The sequence below is a fragment of the Phoenix dactylifera genome, chromosome 6 (genome assembly GCF_051530095.1).
Source record: "Phoenix dactylifera cultivar Ajwa chromosome 6, Ajwa_hap1_PhDact_Kaust_v1.1, whole genome shotgun sequence".
Classification (NCBI taxonomy): domain Eukaryota; kingdom Viridiplantae; phylum Streptophyta; class Magnoliopsida; order Arecales; family Arecaceae; genus Phoenix; species Phoenix dactylifera.
In genome coordinates this window covers 34,124,712-34,144,001 of record NC_143195.1, presented here as the reverse complement: position 1 = coordinate 34,144,001, position 19,290 = coordinate 34,124,712, and the positions used below count along the sequence as shown (strand labels likewise).

The following is a 19,290-nucleotide window of genomic DNA, read 5'->3' as shown; positions in this document are numbered from 1 at the left end:
AGTTTAAGAGGCATTGGAGGAGGAGGAAGCAATTTGACAGGATCTATAGCTTTAATATTAGGAGAAATATTGCAATCATTAAAGATCTGCAGCAGTTCAGGTTTATTGTCAACTTATGTTCTAGCTCTAGACATGATCAAAGACACTTAACCAGATATTTGCTTTGAAAGAATAGTCTAATTGGTCTTCTGATCTTCAAATATCCGCTGGTTCCTTCAATATAGATGTACAGGAAACAAGTCTTGCGATACTTAAGATGCAAGCCCAAATTTAGCCTGCATGCTTTCAAAATTTATAGCACTACAGAATCAAGAAAAGAATGGACGAAAAATAGATTCAGCATTACTTACGTGTAAACTGCATTTCTTGGCAAGATTAAATTCCAGTGATCAGAGACAATCAGAAGTGTTAGGCCTATTTAGTGTAGCCTTCAAGGAACAATGACTATGTTTTGGAATAAATTTCTCGTGCCAATGATTGAACTTTTTCTCAAAAATGCGTATCTAGCTCTAACAGAATTCCAAGCAGAAGAAAGAATGAAGGAACCATAAGAAGAAGGCATCCAATAATCAGATCTTTTATTTCGACTCAGTTAACGCTTTCAAAATCTTGAAAAATAAAGACCGGCGGGAGAGAGAGATTCTCAATACATCCAATCAATTCGAAAACCTAAAAAAATTGATAAAAGAATCCATCATCTACAGATAATCGCAAGAAAAGAATGATCGGCGCATCATTCTCTTCCAATCTCTAACATCATCAAGACAGACTATATCGCATCCAAGAAACAATAGATCTAGAGGAATTCAAAATTTTTACTCGGTTCTTGCGTTCAAATACCCGAAAATCAATATCGGCGCGAGAGAGAGATCGGCGAAAGAAAGAGAAAATAGATGAAAGAAGATGGAGAGGAAGACAGAAATCTGACCTCTTTTGCTCTGTTCTCGATCAATCCGATGACGAAACTCGATCTATCTCCTCCACCGCCTCCGTCTTCCATCTCTCTGAGCGCTTGAACCGGCTAAATGGCAAATGCGCGCCATTGAGGGCGGTATTTATAGAGCGTAGCCTGGGGAGACCGCTTTCCGTGCGGCACGAGTGGAATATCACGGCGCCCACCTCGGTGGCAATAAGACTCGCAGATGCCATGCACGTAGAGCTCTGAGATTCGTGCTTGGAAGATGCTCAGATAGATGGCTTGGACTAGCGTTGGACCCGAAAATCTCGCTGTCGAGGCGGATCAGCCTTTCAATAAAGAGCTTTCCCGGAGATGGGTTGCCATGCAGACTTTAAAAGTCGTGGTCATAAGATAAGTAGAATGGATCAATCTCGGACACGGAAATGGGGTGGTTCAGCCTTTCAATGAAAAAAGTTGGTACAGCATGGAAATATGTAGATAGTGGCCATTAGTGGGTCACACCATGGCTTCAAGTGGCCCGTTGACAAACCGTTAAGAAGAGTAATCACCGGCTGACTCCGGTTTGACTAATTTGGGAATCGTCTATGACTAAATTGCACTGACAAGACAAAATTTAAACCCCCTATCCACAAAGGCATGATCTGAACTGAGGACTAATACATTGCATGGACTCTACCAGCAGGCCAACTTGGGTAAGGGTCCATTTAGTTTGTTATAAATGGGTCGAGTGGAAACCCACGTTACTGAAACGGCTTCGGCAGGCCATTTCTTCATAAATTGAGTATGGAAACATACTTTAGCTTCACTTCGGTTAATGAAAACGCTCAAATTGAGCTCCCCTAAGCCAAATTGAGTTCGGATGCCCAGTTATAGACAATCAAGTAGGCCTTAAATCCGACTCATCTCACAAGCAGTTTATCAGCAAAGTTTATCTTGTTTTTCTAAGTACTACTACCAATCACTCGTCAGATCACCACATTGTTTCCTATGTTGGAGTGGTAATTCGATATTGGTGTGTCACATGAGCAGGTCAGTAATATCAATCGAATCTCGCCTGCGGCTCATCTGATCACCACTTTTCAGGTCGAATTAGTAGACCGACCGGTTTATGGTGGATGATCCCTAGCTTTTTGTTCTTTAATTGAGCAAATTACAAAAATTCTTTGAGATTTTTCTTTATTACACTTATGCCTAGTAGATGGTAGAAGCTAACGGCCAAACCATTTATCCAATACGAAAAGATGAAAGTAGCCCTTAAGATTGCTCTTATTTTTTATTTTATGAAAGAGAGATCTAGTTTCTTATAAGTGGAACTCTTTCTGCCAGGTGCCTTGCCCTCAAACCCCAAAATGACATCTACTTCTACTATTATATAAACATCTTAGAGTAAAAGACTGAAAAAAAGAATAAAAAAAATGGTAGAGTAGATCTAAGAAATCAAAGCGGATGCTGGAGGAAAGGTTTCCACATAAGTGGGGTACAATATCAAAGTCGACAATGACATGGTGATGATCCAACCTGCAGAGGAGGAGGGCCTGGAGAAACGTCGACTCCGATGGTATTTTGATCATATATATATATATATATATATATATATATATATATATATATATATATATATATATTAATCTCATCTAATGTGTACAGTAATGATTTATTTAAGGTTGATTGACAGAATTTTGACCTAAGATTCAATATAGATAGGCTTTGTATAGATGGATTTGTCAATAGGGATAAGAGGAAGTGTTATATGTGATATTAGTCGAATGCTGGATACGATTTGCAAAAATCCCAAACATAATATCCATCACAAAGTCGTCGTACCAAGCGTTTTCACACAATCCCAAATCACCCTTCTAACGGATCATGTCACTTCATACATTGATATAACTGCTGTGTAAAATTTGACTCGATCATAAAGTTGATGAACCACCAATACAGCTTCCCAGGCATAGTCCATGTCTCAGTTATCATAACAAGACATTCCAACAATTCACCAAATTACCAAGGATCTGAAAAATTCTAGAGAAATCTTGGTTTTGTATCCGTTAGTGTTCGAAAAATATTATAGTCATAAAATATGTTTAATGCCATCCATTCGTCTAGTATAATTTCAAAGGGCATACAATCCACAATTCCGAAGAAGGAAAAACAGATGCAAGCAAGCATCGGAATTGTAGAGATGCACATATATGATGGTTGAAAGTTGCCATACATGTGCAAATCTTGAAAAAATTTCAAGTCTAGTTTGAGCACTTTGAACGTATGGTTTCAATTCAGCCATACCAAGACATATTAAGCCTTTAAGCACCCCTAAGAATTGAAGAGCAGCAAGCCTCAGTTATCATTGCATGAACTTTAAGAAAGTTGTAGTACTTTTTGGAGTTGAGCCAACAAGGATAAGATACTAATCTCGAAATGACAAACAAATATCCATAGTTTGTACTTTCTAGAGTTGCATCAGTTCTGTATCAAACCAACAGAAGAAAAGCTCTCCAGGCATACCTAGGCATCTAGAAAAGTCTCTTAATAAAAGTATTTTTCCGAAAGAGAAGAAAAAAAAAGGAAAAGGGGACAGCTGATTTTCTAGTACGTATTCTTCCCTCAAAAATTCCTCAAACCTTAGCATAAAACCTAGTATCTATAAAGCTTCCATCTCCAAATTGGCATGTTCGTTCTGTTGAGCACCTGATAACTGTTGAGCACCTGTATCAAGGGCTGCTGAATCATGACTTTCATTCATGCTCATTTCTTGCACTGGAGGTGGGTTCACAACAGTCATCGGCATAATGACATTATCAGAGAGGCGCCCTTTCATTTCTCGATGCTCTTGACAGATGGCACACCAATGCATGCAGCAATGGACCATACAGGAGTCGCATGGCGAGTTCTGCAGGGCAATTACAAGATACTAGTAAATAATAAGCCTCACTCAAGTAAGTCAAAAGCACGTGTAAGCAAAATATGGGAACTGATTTAGGAAGATGCAGACATGACAATTCATGTTAATAAGTAGCCTGCTGTTAATGTAAGTTTGCCAAGTTAAAAACATCGGCTCTAAGAGAAAAAGATTATTAATATATGGTATTAACACCATTATGTTTATATCACTGAGGTTCTCTTTTCAGCTGTCACACACACAAGAAAATCTACAATAAATGCAGATATTCAAGTGGTGGGCCAAATAGCTACCATTCATCTCAACTATCACCTTGCTTCACGTATGCGCCAGTATATAGGAAGTATAGAACAACTACAGTAAACAGCCAGAAACATAAATTGAGGTTAGATTAAGGGGCAAACTACTCAAATAAATTTCTTTTCTCATTTAACCAAGGTGAGGTGCCACTATTGAATATATAACACCCAAACCGGAACCAGTAATTGTAGTCCTCCTTTTTCTTTTCAAAAGATCACTACCTTCTAATGGTAAAAAGCAAAACATATGAACCAATAAGTCAAATATCTAATAACATACTAAATAACAAAATATACATGAGAAATATTAGGCATGTGCATTTGTTTTTTGTTTATTTTTTTCTAGTGCATCATTAAGACATGTCTATATTTGATCTTGGCCATTGTTATTTCATAGACATTAAGTGATTCGATTATTTGTCTATACAGTAAAATTTACATAACAGCAACACTTCTTTTTGAATACTAAGATGAACTCAAAAATTTGCATAAGTGCATAAATTTATGCATCCACATTCACGTGCAGTCTTGATGCTAACCATAATTTTTCGAGCTGGGATAACACAGAGTCCAAGTCAATTCTGATGCCAAAACATGCAAGTATCCAAGCAAGAGTTCTAGAAACATGCATCATAGAACAGACATAAAAAATAGCCTCCGAGACGAGGTATCTCAAGCTCATGGGTTGGGTAACCAAAAGGAAGACTTTATGAAGAATGAAAAGCTGAGAAATGCTTTGAAGACACTTTACTTTTTGGATATTGAGATAGAAACAGATACTCTACAATCCGTAAACCAACCCAAAATTAATGGCCAAGGTTGTGCAGCTATTGCATGTGCATGAAATAGTAGAAACTATCAAAAAACATATAAGCAGCCTCCATCTTCTAACCTAATGGTCACCGAAGGATCAACCCATGTACTCAAGCAAAGTGCACATGGATAAGTCAACCAAAATGTTTCCAGTGGACAAGAATCCTCGTCTAGAAAAAATAAGAGAATATGTGCAATTGCGTACATTCGGCTAATTACGAATGTGCATAATTCCTCCATCAATTGTTTTTATCTGATTCTAAAGCAGCTATAAATGCAACAAAATGCAGGTCCCCTATTGTTTTCAGTTAAAAATAAGATCAATGTTTCTGTTAACTTTGCATTGGCATCACGTGCACTTGAAAGGAGTGAGAAGAAGAAAGGTTCACCTTGAGATGATATTTCTTCTGTAGTGACTGCCGAAAAATACCAGTATAGATACCACACATCCACCAAGTAAACAGCAGTCCTTCTCCGATTAGAAATGATGTTCTTGGGTCAATGCCATGGAACACAGCTGTAGCCACTGCAAGCGCAAGACCACCCTCGACAAAGATAGCATGGCAAGTGCAAGGTCTTGTCCAGGGTACATCTTCTCTGAGTCTCTCAACATTACGCCCAAACAATACACAGGGGCAGAACAGTCCAGTCCAACCTACAATCACAAAGAAGAAATAATTTAATTAATCTGAGGGATGGCATATTACATGATATATGTTTGTTGTATGATAGATGTACAGATCGATAGTGATAATCCCCTTGCATGGTTATGAAATAAAAATATGTAGGTCTATGAGGTTAGAGCAGGCAAGATTAAACTGGGTTTTGTTAGAGCAGAAGACAGCAAAACAGTTATTACACTTCATCTTCCTGCTTCTAACTATAAAAATAAATCCAAAGGGAGAGTTTTTCGTAGAGTTCTATGGCCTTTCTTTTCAGGATCAAAATCAGTTCCCCATAAAAGAAAGGTCCATTTTTTGCACTTCATCTTCCTGCTTCTAACTATAAAAATAAATCCAAAGGGAGAGTTTTTCGTAGAGTTCTATGGCCTTTCTTTTCAGGATCAAAATCAGTTCCCCATAAAAGAAAGGTCCATTTTTTGCATGTTCATATGCATTCCATCCCTACTACTTAGTCTGGATAAAAGTGCATAACTGACATTGAACAAGATAGACCTGTAACAGGTAATAAACAGATGGACACAAACCTATCCTGACCTTTTCAGAAGGTCCTGAAAGAATAATACGAAAGAAAATTTTGAAAATGTACTCAATGCACTAGCAATCAGCTATGATATGCCTATTTGCAATATAGGTTGTATTGCCATTTTAAGTAAAAGTATTATAGAGATTTGAACTTTCAGACTTGCACTAACGGTACACATAGACTAGTTCAAAATTCAAAGTTAAAACTTTCATATTTTGTATTCGTTCCAGAATAAATTGGATGAAGTGTACATAAAATGAAGAAAACATCACAAAAATAGCAGAAAGCCTTAAAACACGAAAATAAAAATTAAAAGAAAAATCTTCGCATTGTTATGGTCTCGCCTATCTGTTATATTGGAACTAGAGAATGAACAACTTCATTATGGTCATATTAAAAAAAACAAAAATCTTCCATCATTCAGATCAAGTGATCTTTCTATTCAAATCAAGTCGTTATGCATTATATGTCTCCTATGCTTCTCTTTAGCACACAGCGCAAGGGAGCTCCTGACCCTCTTTCTCTATAGAATAAACCATAATTCCTTGAAGAGTAGTTTAAAGTTCCAATGATAGAATTTTTCCAATTTTTCAATGACATCCTCCCCCCTTCCCCCACCCCCAATCTGAACCTCTATATGTTTTAGGATACTATTGGAGCACTTTATTGAGCACTTGTCCAGTGGACAAGGTGAAAAGTGTTGAGGGAGAATTTTTTGTTGAGATCAAAAGTCATCCTGACATCTCACGCATTAAGAAAATTTTGATTTATACTCTTTTTTACTTGTGGGGAATGACATTAAGCAGTCTTTAGTTGTTTAAATTAGCATGCTGAGAACCAATATTGTGAGGTTTTGGTCGTATCTCGGTTGCTCAAACCTATGAATAAGAATTCAATAAGACAAATAGGAAGAGAGATCACCAAATAACCTCCCAATCAAAAGTTAGCTACACAAATCTCCAGATCAAGTGCTTGTTCTAGCTAAATGAAGTTTTAACTTTTAAGCATCAAACTTCATGCTATGTAGTTGTTTACTCTCAAAGTTACATGCTACAGGGAAGCTCCCTCATGTAAAAATAATCATATAATTTTCTACAATTGAAAATTAATTATGAATCCAAACAAATTTGATAAAAGAGGAGAAAGTGTGTTTCCATCAAGACCACAATCACAAGGAAGAAAATGATTATAAAAAAATCCACCTTTCCTAAATAAAAGCAAAAAATGTTGTTCAGTATACCGATATAAAAGTATGAGACAGAATAACTTTTCAAAAGCTTATGTAACCATATCAACCATAGTTTAACTAAGGATCCTAGTCTATCTAGCTTTCACAAATAAAAGGAAAAACTGCAGCTGTAGTAATAATGGGCTCATCAATCAATTCAGAGGATGAGAATGGAGTGGGAAAAAACAAACGAAGTCATTTTTCCAAAATTTGTAGACATATGGTTTTTCCAAAATAGTAGACTTTTTTCTTTGGTCCTAAACAAGCTGTTCAAGTCTTTGGGAGTTTCTAATACGCAAATGATTCAAAAATACGGAGTAAATTGGTAAATTTTTTCTACTAAAATGGGCTGGTTTTCACAAATCATGCCAATGAACCTCCACTTTGAATCCATCATTGGATCTCCAAGATTCAATCTTTGATCTGACTACTAGATGGTTGCCACACTGTCCTTTGACCATTAATATAAGGCACCAATACACCTTTGAGGCTTCATATCCCTCAACTCATGGTAGAATGACTCATATATAAGTCGCTGCATCTGCAAGCCTAAATTTTGAATGAAGTATGATGTTTCTCTTGTGACCATCAGCAGCTAAGCCCAGCAAACTTACTTTCTACCATGTTCAAGTCTTCCATAATACATTGGCTTGAACTGTCAGATTTCCAGCCAATAGATCTCAATTTTACTATCTAGAACCATTTGTATTCCATCCACTCACAGATTCTGTGAATCCTGTTGATTAGATCATCCAGCCACTACTCCAAACAGATTACGGTATGATCAAAATGTTGCAAACATTCTCATGTTGTTTGAGCTTCTGATCACATTCCACAACAAACAAATGTCAGATTGGTTGATTTAGAATATAGTTAGAACCTTAATGCCATCATGCAGGGATCTTCAAACATTTATAGCTTCTATTGTAGACCATGTTCAAGCAAACTGATCTGCATGAAGATTAAATTTGATATTGGGAAAAAATTAAGAAAGTAATGAAAGGAGGATATGTTGGGATCCTGGTTGAGTCCACAGTCAAGAGGAAGAAGGCAATTGTATAAAATCGACCTTGTTTAGAGAGGTTTCATTTGAAACTCCAAAATTCATACTTATGAAAGTTAATAGGCCTCCAAAAGCAACATAACTAACTAATCACAATACATATTATTCTCCTAATTTGAAGGGCGATCATAGTCTACATAAATTTCCTAGAAAATGATCTGATCGCAGACACAATGAGGAGAAGCTCGGCGCCAAATGGAGAAAAGGAGAGAATTTATGATTTCTTTTCCAAATAAACCTGTGGGCTTCAAAATTGATCCCTAAACAACCAATTTGACTCCTCAAGACGTTAAAGAATGAATCAAAACGTAAAACCAAAAAAAATGAAATTATATTAGCCTTAATTATCTTCTAGTAATATAAATTCCTCTTAAACATCAAAGTGTAATTCAAGCGAGAGAGATTCAAGGATAACCTTTGGTAATCAACTCGCCTTTTCATCTTCGGTGGTATTAAAACAGAACTCAGAGATATCTTTAAGCTGTTCAAAGATTGCTTCGTGTATCTTCTTTATTTTCCTTTCATCTCAACCTTCCCCACCCAAACATCCTGCCACCCCACCTCAATTTGTTTTAGTTCCTTGTTGGAGCAAAGTTCTTTTCCTTTTTTTTCTATCCATCCTCTCCCTCATCCAACCTTCCCTCCCTATCCATCTTTCCTTCAATCCACCCTTCGTACCAAACAGAGGGTAATAGCTTAATTAGGACTTCATAAAGTTATTCTCTATAGACGCCACCAGGAACAAGAGAGAGTGTGCTCCACTCCTAGTTACCAAGTAGTAAATCATGCCGGCAGAGATACGTAGTCCAAAAAAAGAATACAGTGTATCACAAACCAAATGAATATATAAAAAACATGCATAATACATCTAACTAAATATCCATAAGAAACAGCACGGAGCAATTGAAAAATATATCATATGCATAAGATACACAAAGGCTGTCATGAGAAATGGTGAATTTCTTTCACCTACACTAGTTCTGAAGCAGTTATAAGCAAAACAACATATAAACATATGTCAGAATTAATTAACCCACTCGTATATTATACTAGATAGTCATGCCACCTACACTGAGAGAAAGCAAATGGGCCTGTCAGTAACTCCACTATATTATGCTACACAATGTAATAAAAGAAACGAATCATGGCTCCAACCTTTGATATATAAAGCATGAAAAAGGGAAAATATCTTACAGCTCTCAGGATCCTCAGCGCAGCCAAAAATTCCAGTTGTCCAGGGTTCATCTGCCGGTGGCTCATAGCTTTCTGGCAAGGGCTGCCCGCACTCATTACATCTGCGAACCTCCAACTGGCCAAATAAAATAGGTTATGTTACACACAAGGGCGCCAAACAATCAACAGCGTGCTACCATAATTTCATCTGAAGTAGTGAAGGTTTTGCCATATAAACAGAATAAACCCAGATCCAAAGCAAGGTCAAAATTCCAAATAAAGAACTTCATTGGAACGTTTCTTGGAGTTCTGATCATAAAAGGATCCAAGATCGAGACTTTAGCAAACCTGGGGAATACGAACGGGCTGATTCAGCTCTCCAGGGCGAATCTCCTCTACCGGCGCCTCCTGATGCTTCGTTAGTTTCACATACCGCGATGAATTCTCCGCCATCCTTTCAACCGCAACAGCAGCAGGAACAATTTTTCATAAAAAAAAGGGGGAAAATTTTCCAAAATCCTATCGATCTCTGCCCTTCCTCGGATCTCCTCAAGGTTTCTCCCAGTATCCCCAGGGATCTGAAAAACCAACGAGATAGCACTCGGATATGTGGCAAAACCCTAGGCTAGGGCCCGAAAAGACGGAGGAGAGCCCCCCAAATGCCAACAGAGAACGAGGAAGCGCCCGGGGCCAACTGGCCAAGGTCCAGCTCCTCCCCGAAGAGAAAAAGTCGAGCGGTTGAGAAAGAGACCTATTTCTAGTTTCGTGATCTGGTAACTCTCTAGAAGATTTAGAGTTGACGACTCCAGTCGCCGGTAGAATCTTAGGTAAACTCACCCCCGGGAAAGAATAACGTCGTGGAACCACCTCGTGTCTACCGAAGCCAAGGGGCGGCAATCCAGCACGGAAAACGTGTTTTTTTAAAAAAACAAATGGGGATAAATCCGAAGTAAAACCATAAAAAAAAAAAGAAAACGCAACTAGCTGCCACCCAAACATGGAAAACGCTTCGGGGCACCCATTCTATACAAATTGCTTACTTGGGCCACGGCCGCGTGGCAAAAGTCGATTGGGTGCGCACGTAACGGGCGTCTCATAGCATTACTTTAATACTTTTTTATTTGACTTTATTTTATTTTAGAAAAGCACTGCCGAATGCCAAGGTACTCGGTACCATCGTCTTGAATGGGAGCGAGCCCGACTACTTTCCGAAGCGGGAGGTTCGTGCCATCAGGCCAAACACCGAAACGAAACAGCTGGCTTGCATCATGGTATCCCCCCCGCCAAACTTGAAGCTCGTCCAAAAGTATAGTTGGTGATCGCTTGCATTGCAATACATTTGGCATTAGTTTTTATTTTTAGTTTTGTAATATGGCCTTATGATGCGTTACCAAAAAAAAATTAAATGAGAATATCACACTTTACTGGTGATGATCTGAGATGGGTGAAAATGGGAAACTTTTTTCGTAACCACGGCGGATTTTTAGTAAAATCATATAATAAAATGAGCTTCTAAAACTTGACCTGTTAAAGAAGTATTTTTTTTTGTGTGTGTGTATTTGTTGGGTGATGGTTGTAAGAATAGCCTTCTGATTAGTTTTATCCATCCATCAATATAGCCTTTCAAATTTGATCATACTTAGTTGGTGTTAACAAGTGGTTTAGGGTGTTGCTTGAAGGGGAAGTTCTTTTTGGTTTATGGTTTATGGCCGCTCCCACTAATCTCACGTGAGCATTAGAGCTGCAAATGGGTCGGGTCAGGTCCTAGGTGATCCCGATCCGACCCGGTTGCATGTTCGAGTCCTAATTTTGGACCCAAATCCGACCCGGTTGAAAAATAGGTCGGGTCGGGTCGGGTCCATACCTACCCCGACGGGTCATTCGGGTCGGGTCGGGTCCAGGTCTGGTCGGATCCGTATCGGGTCCGGATCAGATCCGGATCGGATTTGTATTTTTAATTCAATATTTTGTCAACTCCAATACGCCATTAGGTGAAGCTTTTTGCAAGCTCAACAATTCCTCCAGGAAGCGTGAAAATAAAGGTTTCTCCTTTTTTTTCGGAGTGTAATTGATACTAATCTTTTCCAGATCACATGCATTCATCAACAGAAATTTAGAAAGTATCAGCAATTCTGCACACACTCATAACTGAGCATTTGTCTACAGAGTCAAGAGACAAGATATTCCACAATGGTGGAGGGACAGGTACACAACGGGCCCAAAAAAACTTTCTAAAATGATGAACAACAAAGGAGGCAACCTAGTTAGTAGTTCTATTCGCCTTCCGAAATACATGGCCAAGCTGCAAGACGGTACACTCTTGCAGTAATTGTCTGACGTCCTTTAGAAGTGGATGGTCGAAGACCCCCAGCCCCCCTATAGAATCCACTCAACCACCTCTACTGATTCCCCCTCTAAGATGACGCATTGGGCCTCCAAAACTCGCCTCACATAGAAGACACCCTTCTATGCGGCCCTGAGCTCCGCCTTCAGAACAGATGACTCGAAGGTGCGCCATCCACTGGCTACAATCAGTCTGAATTTGTGAACCCTAATCACAAAAGTAGACGCACTCGTGCCTTCTCCACTAATAGACAAACTTCCATCAAAGTTTACGAGCTCTATATGCTTCAAGTCAGCTGTTTGTCCTTTTTTTTGTTTGTTTTTTTTTTTGACACGTCCAACCTGCTTAGAAAAAAACATGGGAGGCCCAAATTACGTGGATATACCCTGCCATACTTTTATGCCTAATATTCAGTTAGAAGAGTTGACGGGTAATTGATATGTGCTTGTCTAGTCAGTATTCTTCATCTGCTAGCAATTTATATCTGCTACATTGTGCTCACATTTTAAATCATGTAACAGAAGCTTTCTGATGATCCTTCGACTCAAATTGCAACAGATTAATTCCTCTACCTTGTGTTTGCCCGAGTCTCGTAGTAATCATTGGACTTTTTGTTGGAGTGCTTGTACTTAGGTCAGTGTAGTCTGTTTAACCAAAAAGCAACCCTATGATAGGGGTATGGAATGAAGGAATATGGCTGATAGTGTGTGATTTAAATGCTTGAAATCTTGTAACAAGCTTGTCCGATGTATTGTTATGCAGCTATATGTGATTTTTCCCCGATAGTGGCTTATAACAATGCATGTTTAGTAGGGATGTGTCCTGCCTTGGTTTGTGTATGCTTGAGATGGAACCGTCCGGCTTCCTTCTGTTTGACGGAAAACGATTAAAATCTTGTTGAATTGTCGCATGCCTTGAAAAAAAAAAAAATGCTAATCATACGACATGGTTTTGGCACATGTTGGGTTGAATTGCGGGTGCATTTTCTTGGTACCTATTGGTGCGGACACAAGTGCCAGGTCATCCACCACTCGGGTCTATGGTCGCAACAAGAGAATGGTCCAGCTAGTTTGATTTTATTTTGAGAGTGAATTTATGTTATTTGGACTTATTAGGATATTTTGTTATTTGACAATCTTTAGGGCTTATTTTAGTATTTCGTTATTGTGAGGATATTTTGTGAGACTAGTTTCTTTTTAGGAGTCTATTGCATTTTTTGGGTCTTATAAATATGTTGGACCGTACATCGTTTAGGGTTATGCTATGAATGAAAATTGATTCTGAATTCTTTAGCTCTAGCATGTGAAGCCCTGAGCGGAGCTAGGTGCGAAGCCTAGTTCTTCTTCCTCTTCCTCTCTCCTTTCTTCTTCTTCCCTACTTCTTCTCTCTCCTTTTTCTCTCTTTCTTCCTTTTTTTTTTTTTTGGTAAAAAATAGGAGGGGAGGGGGAAGGGCAGAACTCCATCCGCGTAGCAGCCCCCACTAGGCCTCTTTTCCACCAGAGAATGTTCGATGCAGGTCACAAGTTTCAGCGTGCCCTCCCTAATCCGTAGAAAACCCCACTGGGCCATCCACATGTGAGTACAATCACCCCAACGCCACCTCAGTACTGATGGAAGAAAAGCATATCCACACAGAGCCATCCGGGCATGGAGCATGCGGTCTCCTGATTTAATCGACGCCCGTGTGTTTCAAACTCGGATAAATCGGGTGGAGTCCAAGCCCCCTTACCACGAGGCTACCTGGCCTCTCTTTCTTTCTTTCCCTGCTGTTCGGCATCACCTATGCTAATACATAGATAATGTTCAGTGTTTGTTCTTTATCCGTCACAGGTGTGAAAAGGTGCAAATGGGTCGGGTGGACGATGGTTGATTATTTGATTTGAACCTGAAAATTGGACCCAACAATCGTTCCATATAGGGCTTAGTTTGCATATGGTCGTGCTACGTATTGCTACCTTACAGCAGTTCGCTCCCTTACAGGCGAACCCACGCAACCAACCGTTGCCATCCAACGATCTAAAATATTCGGATGACTCACCGCTCCCCATCTCTCTTCGTCGATGGCTCGCAGCAGCACGGGAAAAAAAAGAAAATAGAGAAAAAAACAAAACACAGGCATAAGACGGAAGAGAGGAGTGGCTGTGGGTAACAACGGGAGAGATCTCATTGTGGTGCCTTCCGCCTACTCTTCTCTAGCGGCAACGGCGATCTCGTACCCGGCGAATATCGTTTCTTGTCGCTCTCTCTCCTCGATCTAGATCTAGATCTGAGATACCGAGGTCGGAGCCCTTCCTTTTGCCGTTTCTTGGTTCCATATCCGCTCTTCGATCCGAGTCCTAACCCTAAAGCTGGCATCTGATTTCGCCCCGTCTAATCTGGATCCTTTTGATTGGTTTCTTTGGATCTCTCAGGCTTCTTGGGGTAGTTAGGTTTTCCTGAGATCAGGTGGATTAAGGAGGCAGCGAAAGGGAGGAAGGAAGGAGGGGAGAGATGCTGACCAAGTTCGAGACGAAAAGCAATCGGGTGAAGGGGCTGAGCTTCCACAGCAAGCGGCCATGGATCCTCGCCAGCCTCCACAGCGGCGTGATCCAGCTATGGGACTACCGGATGGGCACCCTCATCGACCGATTTGACGAGCACGACGGCCCTGTGCGCGGCGTTCACTTCCATAAATCTCAGCCCCTCTTCGTCTCCGGGGGTGATTCATCTTCCCCTTGTCATCAGAATCTTCTCTTTACGGCTGGAGTTTTATTATTCCCTACTTTGGTTATTAATATTGTAAACTATCGGTTTAGATCTGCCAAACTTAAAAGAAATTCCTATTATCTCGGTTTTAATCATATTATGTATAGATCTGGGCGGTTCCGTTCAATTCTTTATGAATTGCATGCAAATGATTTAGGTTGGGATCGTCCATACAGTTAGTGTTGCAATGTGTTCTTTGTTTATCTAATTTTTATGTTAACCTATTTATTTTTGAGTTTGATGTTGTTGGCTATCTACCATAAAACCCAAAAGATCGAACTTTGTTTGCTTTCGCTTTGATCTGATATTTTGAGATCTTAAATATTGTGAAATGAATAGTAATTGCTAAGTTTTATGAAGTTGTATAGTGAGTTCGGATTACCTAATTTATGTGTGCAATTCTAGGGTCTGCACCATGTCTGCAACTGCACTAATGCTATATTTTTGCAGGTGATGATTACAAGATCAAGGTCTGGAATTACAAGACCCATCGGTGCCTATTTACGCTTCTTGGGCATCTCGATTACATTCGGACAGTCCAATTTCATGATGAGTATCCATGGATTGTTAGTGCTAGTGATGATCAAACTATTAGAATCTGGAACTGGCAGTCTCGCACCTGCATTTCAGTATTAACAGGGCACAACCACTATGTCATGTGTGCCTTGTTCCATCCAAAGGAGGACCTGGTTGTATCTGCTTCCCTGGATCAGACAGTCCGGGTCTGGGATATTGGTGCGCTGAGGAAGAAGACGGTGTCACCAGCTGATGACATCTTGCGCCTGAGCCAGATGAACACTGATCTGTTTGGTGGAGTTGATGCTGTTGTCAAGTATGTCTTGGAAGGTCATGATCGTGGAGTCAACTGGGCGTCATTTCATCCTAGTCTGCCTCTTATCGTGTCTGGAGCAGATGATCGACAGTTGAAACTATGGCGAATGAATGGTAAACTCAAAAGCGCTTTCCAAGCTTCCTCATGTCTTTTATAGTATCCATGAAGGGGAAGAATTGAAACAACACAAGAAGCTTTAGTAAATTACTACTCTATGTTGAATCTGGGGAATAAGCATAGATTCTTGTGAGTATCTTGAAAATAAAATGAATAAACAAGATAGATTCTTTTTTACAATTTTAATGTTCGAGAATTAAACAAGGAAGCTTTTAATATACCTTCTGATCTTTAAATAGAGTGGAAATGTATTAACACAAATCACTTGTCTTGTTATATAGATACCAAGGCTTGGGAAGTGGACACATTGAGAGGGCACATGAATAATGTCTCTTGTGTAATGTTCCACGCAAAGCAGGATATTATTGTGTCAAACTCAGAGGACAAAAGCATACGCATTTGGGATGCTACGAAGCGCACTGGTATTCAGACATTTCGCCGTGAACATGACCGCTTCTGGATTCTTGCTGCACATCCAGAAATGAACCTTCTTGCAGCTGGTCATGACAGCGGTATGATTGTTTTTAAATTGGAGAGAGAGCGCCCTGCTTTCTCTGTGAGTGGAGATACTCTCTACTATGTAAAAGATCGGTTTTTGCGGTTCCATGAGTTTTCATCCGAAAAGGATAATCAAGTGGTTCCAATTAGAAGGCTTGGTTCTGTCAACTTGAATCAGGGACCCAGAACACTGTCTTACAGCCCCACAGAGAATGCTGTCTTGCTCTGCTCTGATGTGGATGGGGGATCATATGAACTCTATATTGTTCCCAAGGATTCTGCTGGAAGGGGTGATTTTATGCAGGAAGCAAAAAAGGGATCCGGGGGCTCAGCTGTTTTTGTAGCTCGCAACAGATTTGCAGTTCTCGACAAGAGTAACAATCAAGCATTGGTGAAGAACCTTAAGAATGAGATTGTTAAGAAGAGTCCTCTTCCTATTGCTACAGATGCGATATTTTATGCCGGGACGGGCAATCTGTTGTGTAGGGCTGAGGATAGGGTGGTCATCTTTGATCTCCAGCAGAGGCTTGTTCTTGGGGAACTTCAGACCCCATCTGTCAAATATGTTGTTTGGTCAATTGACATGGAGTCTGTTGCCTTGTTGAGCAAACATGCTATAGTCATTGCTAGCAAGAAACTTACGCACCGCTGCACGCTTCATGAGACCATCCGTGTCAAAAGTGGTGCCTGGGATGAGAATGGCGTCTTTATTTATACAACCTTGAACCATATTAAGTACTGCCTTCCTAATGGGGACAGTGGAATTGTGAGAACCCTTGATGTTCCTATTTACCTAACCAAGGTTTCTGGTAGCAATATCTATTGCTTGGATCGTGACGGGAAGAATCGGGTTATGTCAATTGATGCTACAGAATACATTTTCAAGCTTGCCCTTTTGCGAAAAAGATATGACCATGTGATGAGCATGATCAGGCATTCACAGCTCTGCGGACAGGCTGTGATCGCATATCTGCAACAGAAAGGTTTCCCTGAAGTAGCTCTCCATTTTGTCAAAGATGAGAGGACCCGGTTCAACCTGGCTCTTGAGAGTGGCAACATCCAGATTGCCGTTGCTTCAGCAAAGGATATAGATGAGAAGGACTACTGGTACAGGTTGGGCATTGAGGCTCTCCGACAGGGAAACACCAGTATTATGGAATATGCGTACCAGAGGACTAAAAACTTCGAGAGGCTATCTTTTCTCTATCTTGTAACAGGGAACATGGAAAAACTGTCCAAAATGTTGAGGATAGCCGAGATTAAAAATGATGTGATGGGCCAGTTCCACAATGCCATGTATCTCGGTGACGTACGCGAACGTGTCACGATCTTGGAGAGAGCTGGCCATTTGCCTCTTGCATATGTCACAGCTGCCACTCATGGGCTTGCTGATGTTGCTGACAGGCTTGCAGCTGAATTGGGAGATAATGTTCCTTCTATACCTGAAGGAAAAGTCAGTTCTCTTCTGATGCCACCTCAGCCGCTCATGTGCAGTGGTGACTGGCCATTGCTAAGGGTGATGCGAGGTATTTTTGAAGGCGAGTTGGATAATATTGGGAGTGCAGGACATGAGGAGGAAGAAGCTAACGGTGCTGACTGGGGTGATGAGGATTTGGATATTGTTGATGTTGATGGCGTAATTCAGAATGGCGATATAGCAGCCGAAGTTGAGGATGCTGAAGCAGATGAAGAGAATGATGAGGAAGGAGGTTGGGACCTTGAAGATTTGGAATTACCACCAGATATGGAAACACCAAAAGCTAGCACCAATGCTCGTTCACCTTTGTTTGTCTCTCCCACACCAGGCATGCCGGTAAGCCAAATTTGGATTCATAAATCATCTCTGGCAGGGGAGCATGTGGCAGCTGGAAATTTCGACACTGCCATGCGCCTGCTTAGCCGGCAACTGGGCTTAAAGAACTTTGGTCCCTTAAAGCCGTTGTTTGTGGATCTTTACGAAGGTAGCCACACATATCTTCGTGCTTTCGCTACAGCACCAGTGATATTAATTGCTGTTGAGAAGGGTTGGACTGAGTCTGCCAGTCCTAACGTAAGGGGCCCACCAGCACTTGTTTTTAAGTTTTCACAGATGGATGAGAAGCTTAAGGCTGCGTACCGAGTCACAACAGAGGGAAAGTTTCCAGAGGCTTTGCGGCAATTTCTCAATATCCTGCACTCTATCCCCCTTTTGGTGGTGGACTCGAGGAGGGAAGTTGATGAAGTGAAGGAGCTTATTGAGATAGCGAGAGAGTATGTCCTGGGCTTGAAGATGGAAGTGAAAAGAAAGGAAATCAAGGACAATGCAATTCGTCAGCAGGAGTTGGCATGCTACTTCACCAACTGTAAGCTTCAAAAGATTCACATGAGACTCGTGCTTGCAAGCGCAATGAGTAGCTGCTACAGGGGAGGGAACTTTGCTACAGCATCCAATTTTGCTAGGATGCTTCTGGAGAACAGTCCTACTGAAGCCCAAGTGAAGAAGGCTAGGCAGGTGTTGCAGGCTTGCGGTGATAAAAAGGATACCAACCAGCTGAATTATGATTACAGGAATCCATTCGTAGTTTGTGGGGCTACTTTTGTTCCAATCTACCGCGGGCAGAAGGATATTTCCTGCCCGTATTGTGGGGCTCGCTTTGTGCCAGCCATAGAGGGGCAGATTTGTGCTGTTTGTGAGCTTGCGGTGGTGGGTGCAGATGCATCAGGTCTGCTCTGTTCTCCCACACAGACAAGATAAAAAAGGTACTAGGTTTACATTATGGCGTCTTTCTTTTTTGTGTTCTTTAGCTTAAGAATGTCATGTTATATCTTTGCCTGGGAACCGACCAATTGTGTGAAAGGTGAAAGAATAAAAAGAGGAAATGTTGCGTTAGAGCCTTTTGCTCAGTTCTTTGGGCCAGATAGGACTTGTTAAATGTACATTTTGATTAGTTCATGCAGATTTTGTTTAGAGGAGCAATGTGAGAGGTTCATTTACTTCAGAAATGTGGGGAGGCTTTTATTTGCTTTGTATTTGTTTAAAGATGTGCAGGGTTCTTTGTGCTTGCTATTCTAATACATCATGTGTATTCCTGAGCTTGTGATGTCCTGCAGGAGGAACTACTTTTTGATTTCATGCCGCCCACCACTCGAGCCTTTGTTTTTTTGGAGCTAAATT

The 19,290-nt window shown here is 40.5% G+C and overlaps 3 protein-coding genes across 13 annotated transcripts in view; 1 reads left to right on the top strand and 2 right to left on the bottom strand.

Annotated features, from left to right (window-relative positions):
* Positions 1 to 1,153, bottom strand: part of MSH4 (MUTS-like protein 4) — a 33,638-nt gene extending 32,485 nt beyond the window's left edge. For 2 of the 11 annotated variants that reach the window (XR_015988205.2, XR_015988207.2), the window contains exon 1: positions 929 to 1,153. Coding sequence is in view for 6 of the 11 variants with exons in the window: in XM_039126551.3 (XP_038982479.2) it covers positions 929 to 1,000 (72 nt within the window). In the remaining 5 variants the exon portion in view is untranslated. The remainder of the gene's footprint in view (positions 1 to 928) is intronic. The other 9 variants (XR_005511930.3, XR_015988206.2, XM_088723840.2 and 6 more) reach the window with 6 other exon arrangements.
* A 2,151-nt stretch (positions 1,154 to 3,304) lies between these two features.
* On the bottom strand, positions 3,305 to 10,417 carry LOC103711688 (cell number regulator 6). Its single transcript, XM_039126552.3, has 4 exons — positions 9,949 to 10,417; positions 9,622 to 9,736; positions 5,320 to 5,585; positions 3,305 to 3,809 (listed from the first exon to the last, which is right to left on the bottom strand). Exons 1-4 carry the CDS (start codon positions 10,051 to 10,053, stop codon positions 3,561 to 3,563), a joined length of 735 nt encoding a protein of 244 aa, XP_038982480.2. The 5' UTR covers positions 10,054 to 10,417; the 3' UTR covers positions 3,305 to 3,560.
* A 3,560-nt stretch (positions 10,418 to 13,977) lies between these two features.
* Positions 13,978 to 19,208, top strand: LOC103711687 (coatomer subunit alpha-3-like). Its single transcript, XM_039126553.3, has 4 exons — positions 13,978 to 14,223; positions 14,356 to 14,642; positions 15,140 to 15,634; positions 15,920 to 19,208. The coding sequence occupies exons 2-4, from the start codon at positions 14,435 to 14,437 to the stop codon at positions 18,868 to 18,870; spliced, it is 3,654 nt and encodes a 1,217-aa protein (XP_038982481.2). The 5' UTR covers positions 13,978 to 14,223; positions 14,356 to 14,434; the 3' UTR covers positions 18,871 to 19,208.
* The last annotated feature ends 82 nt before the right edge of the window (positions 19,209 to 19,290 follow it).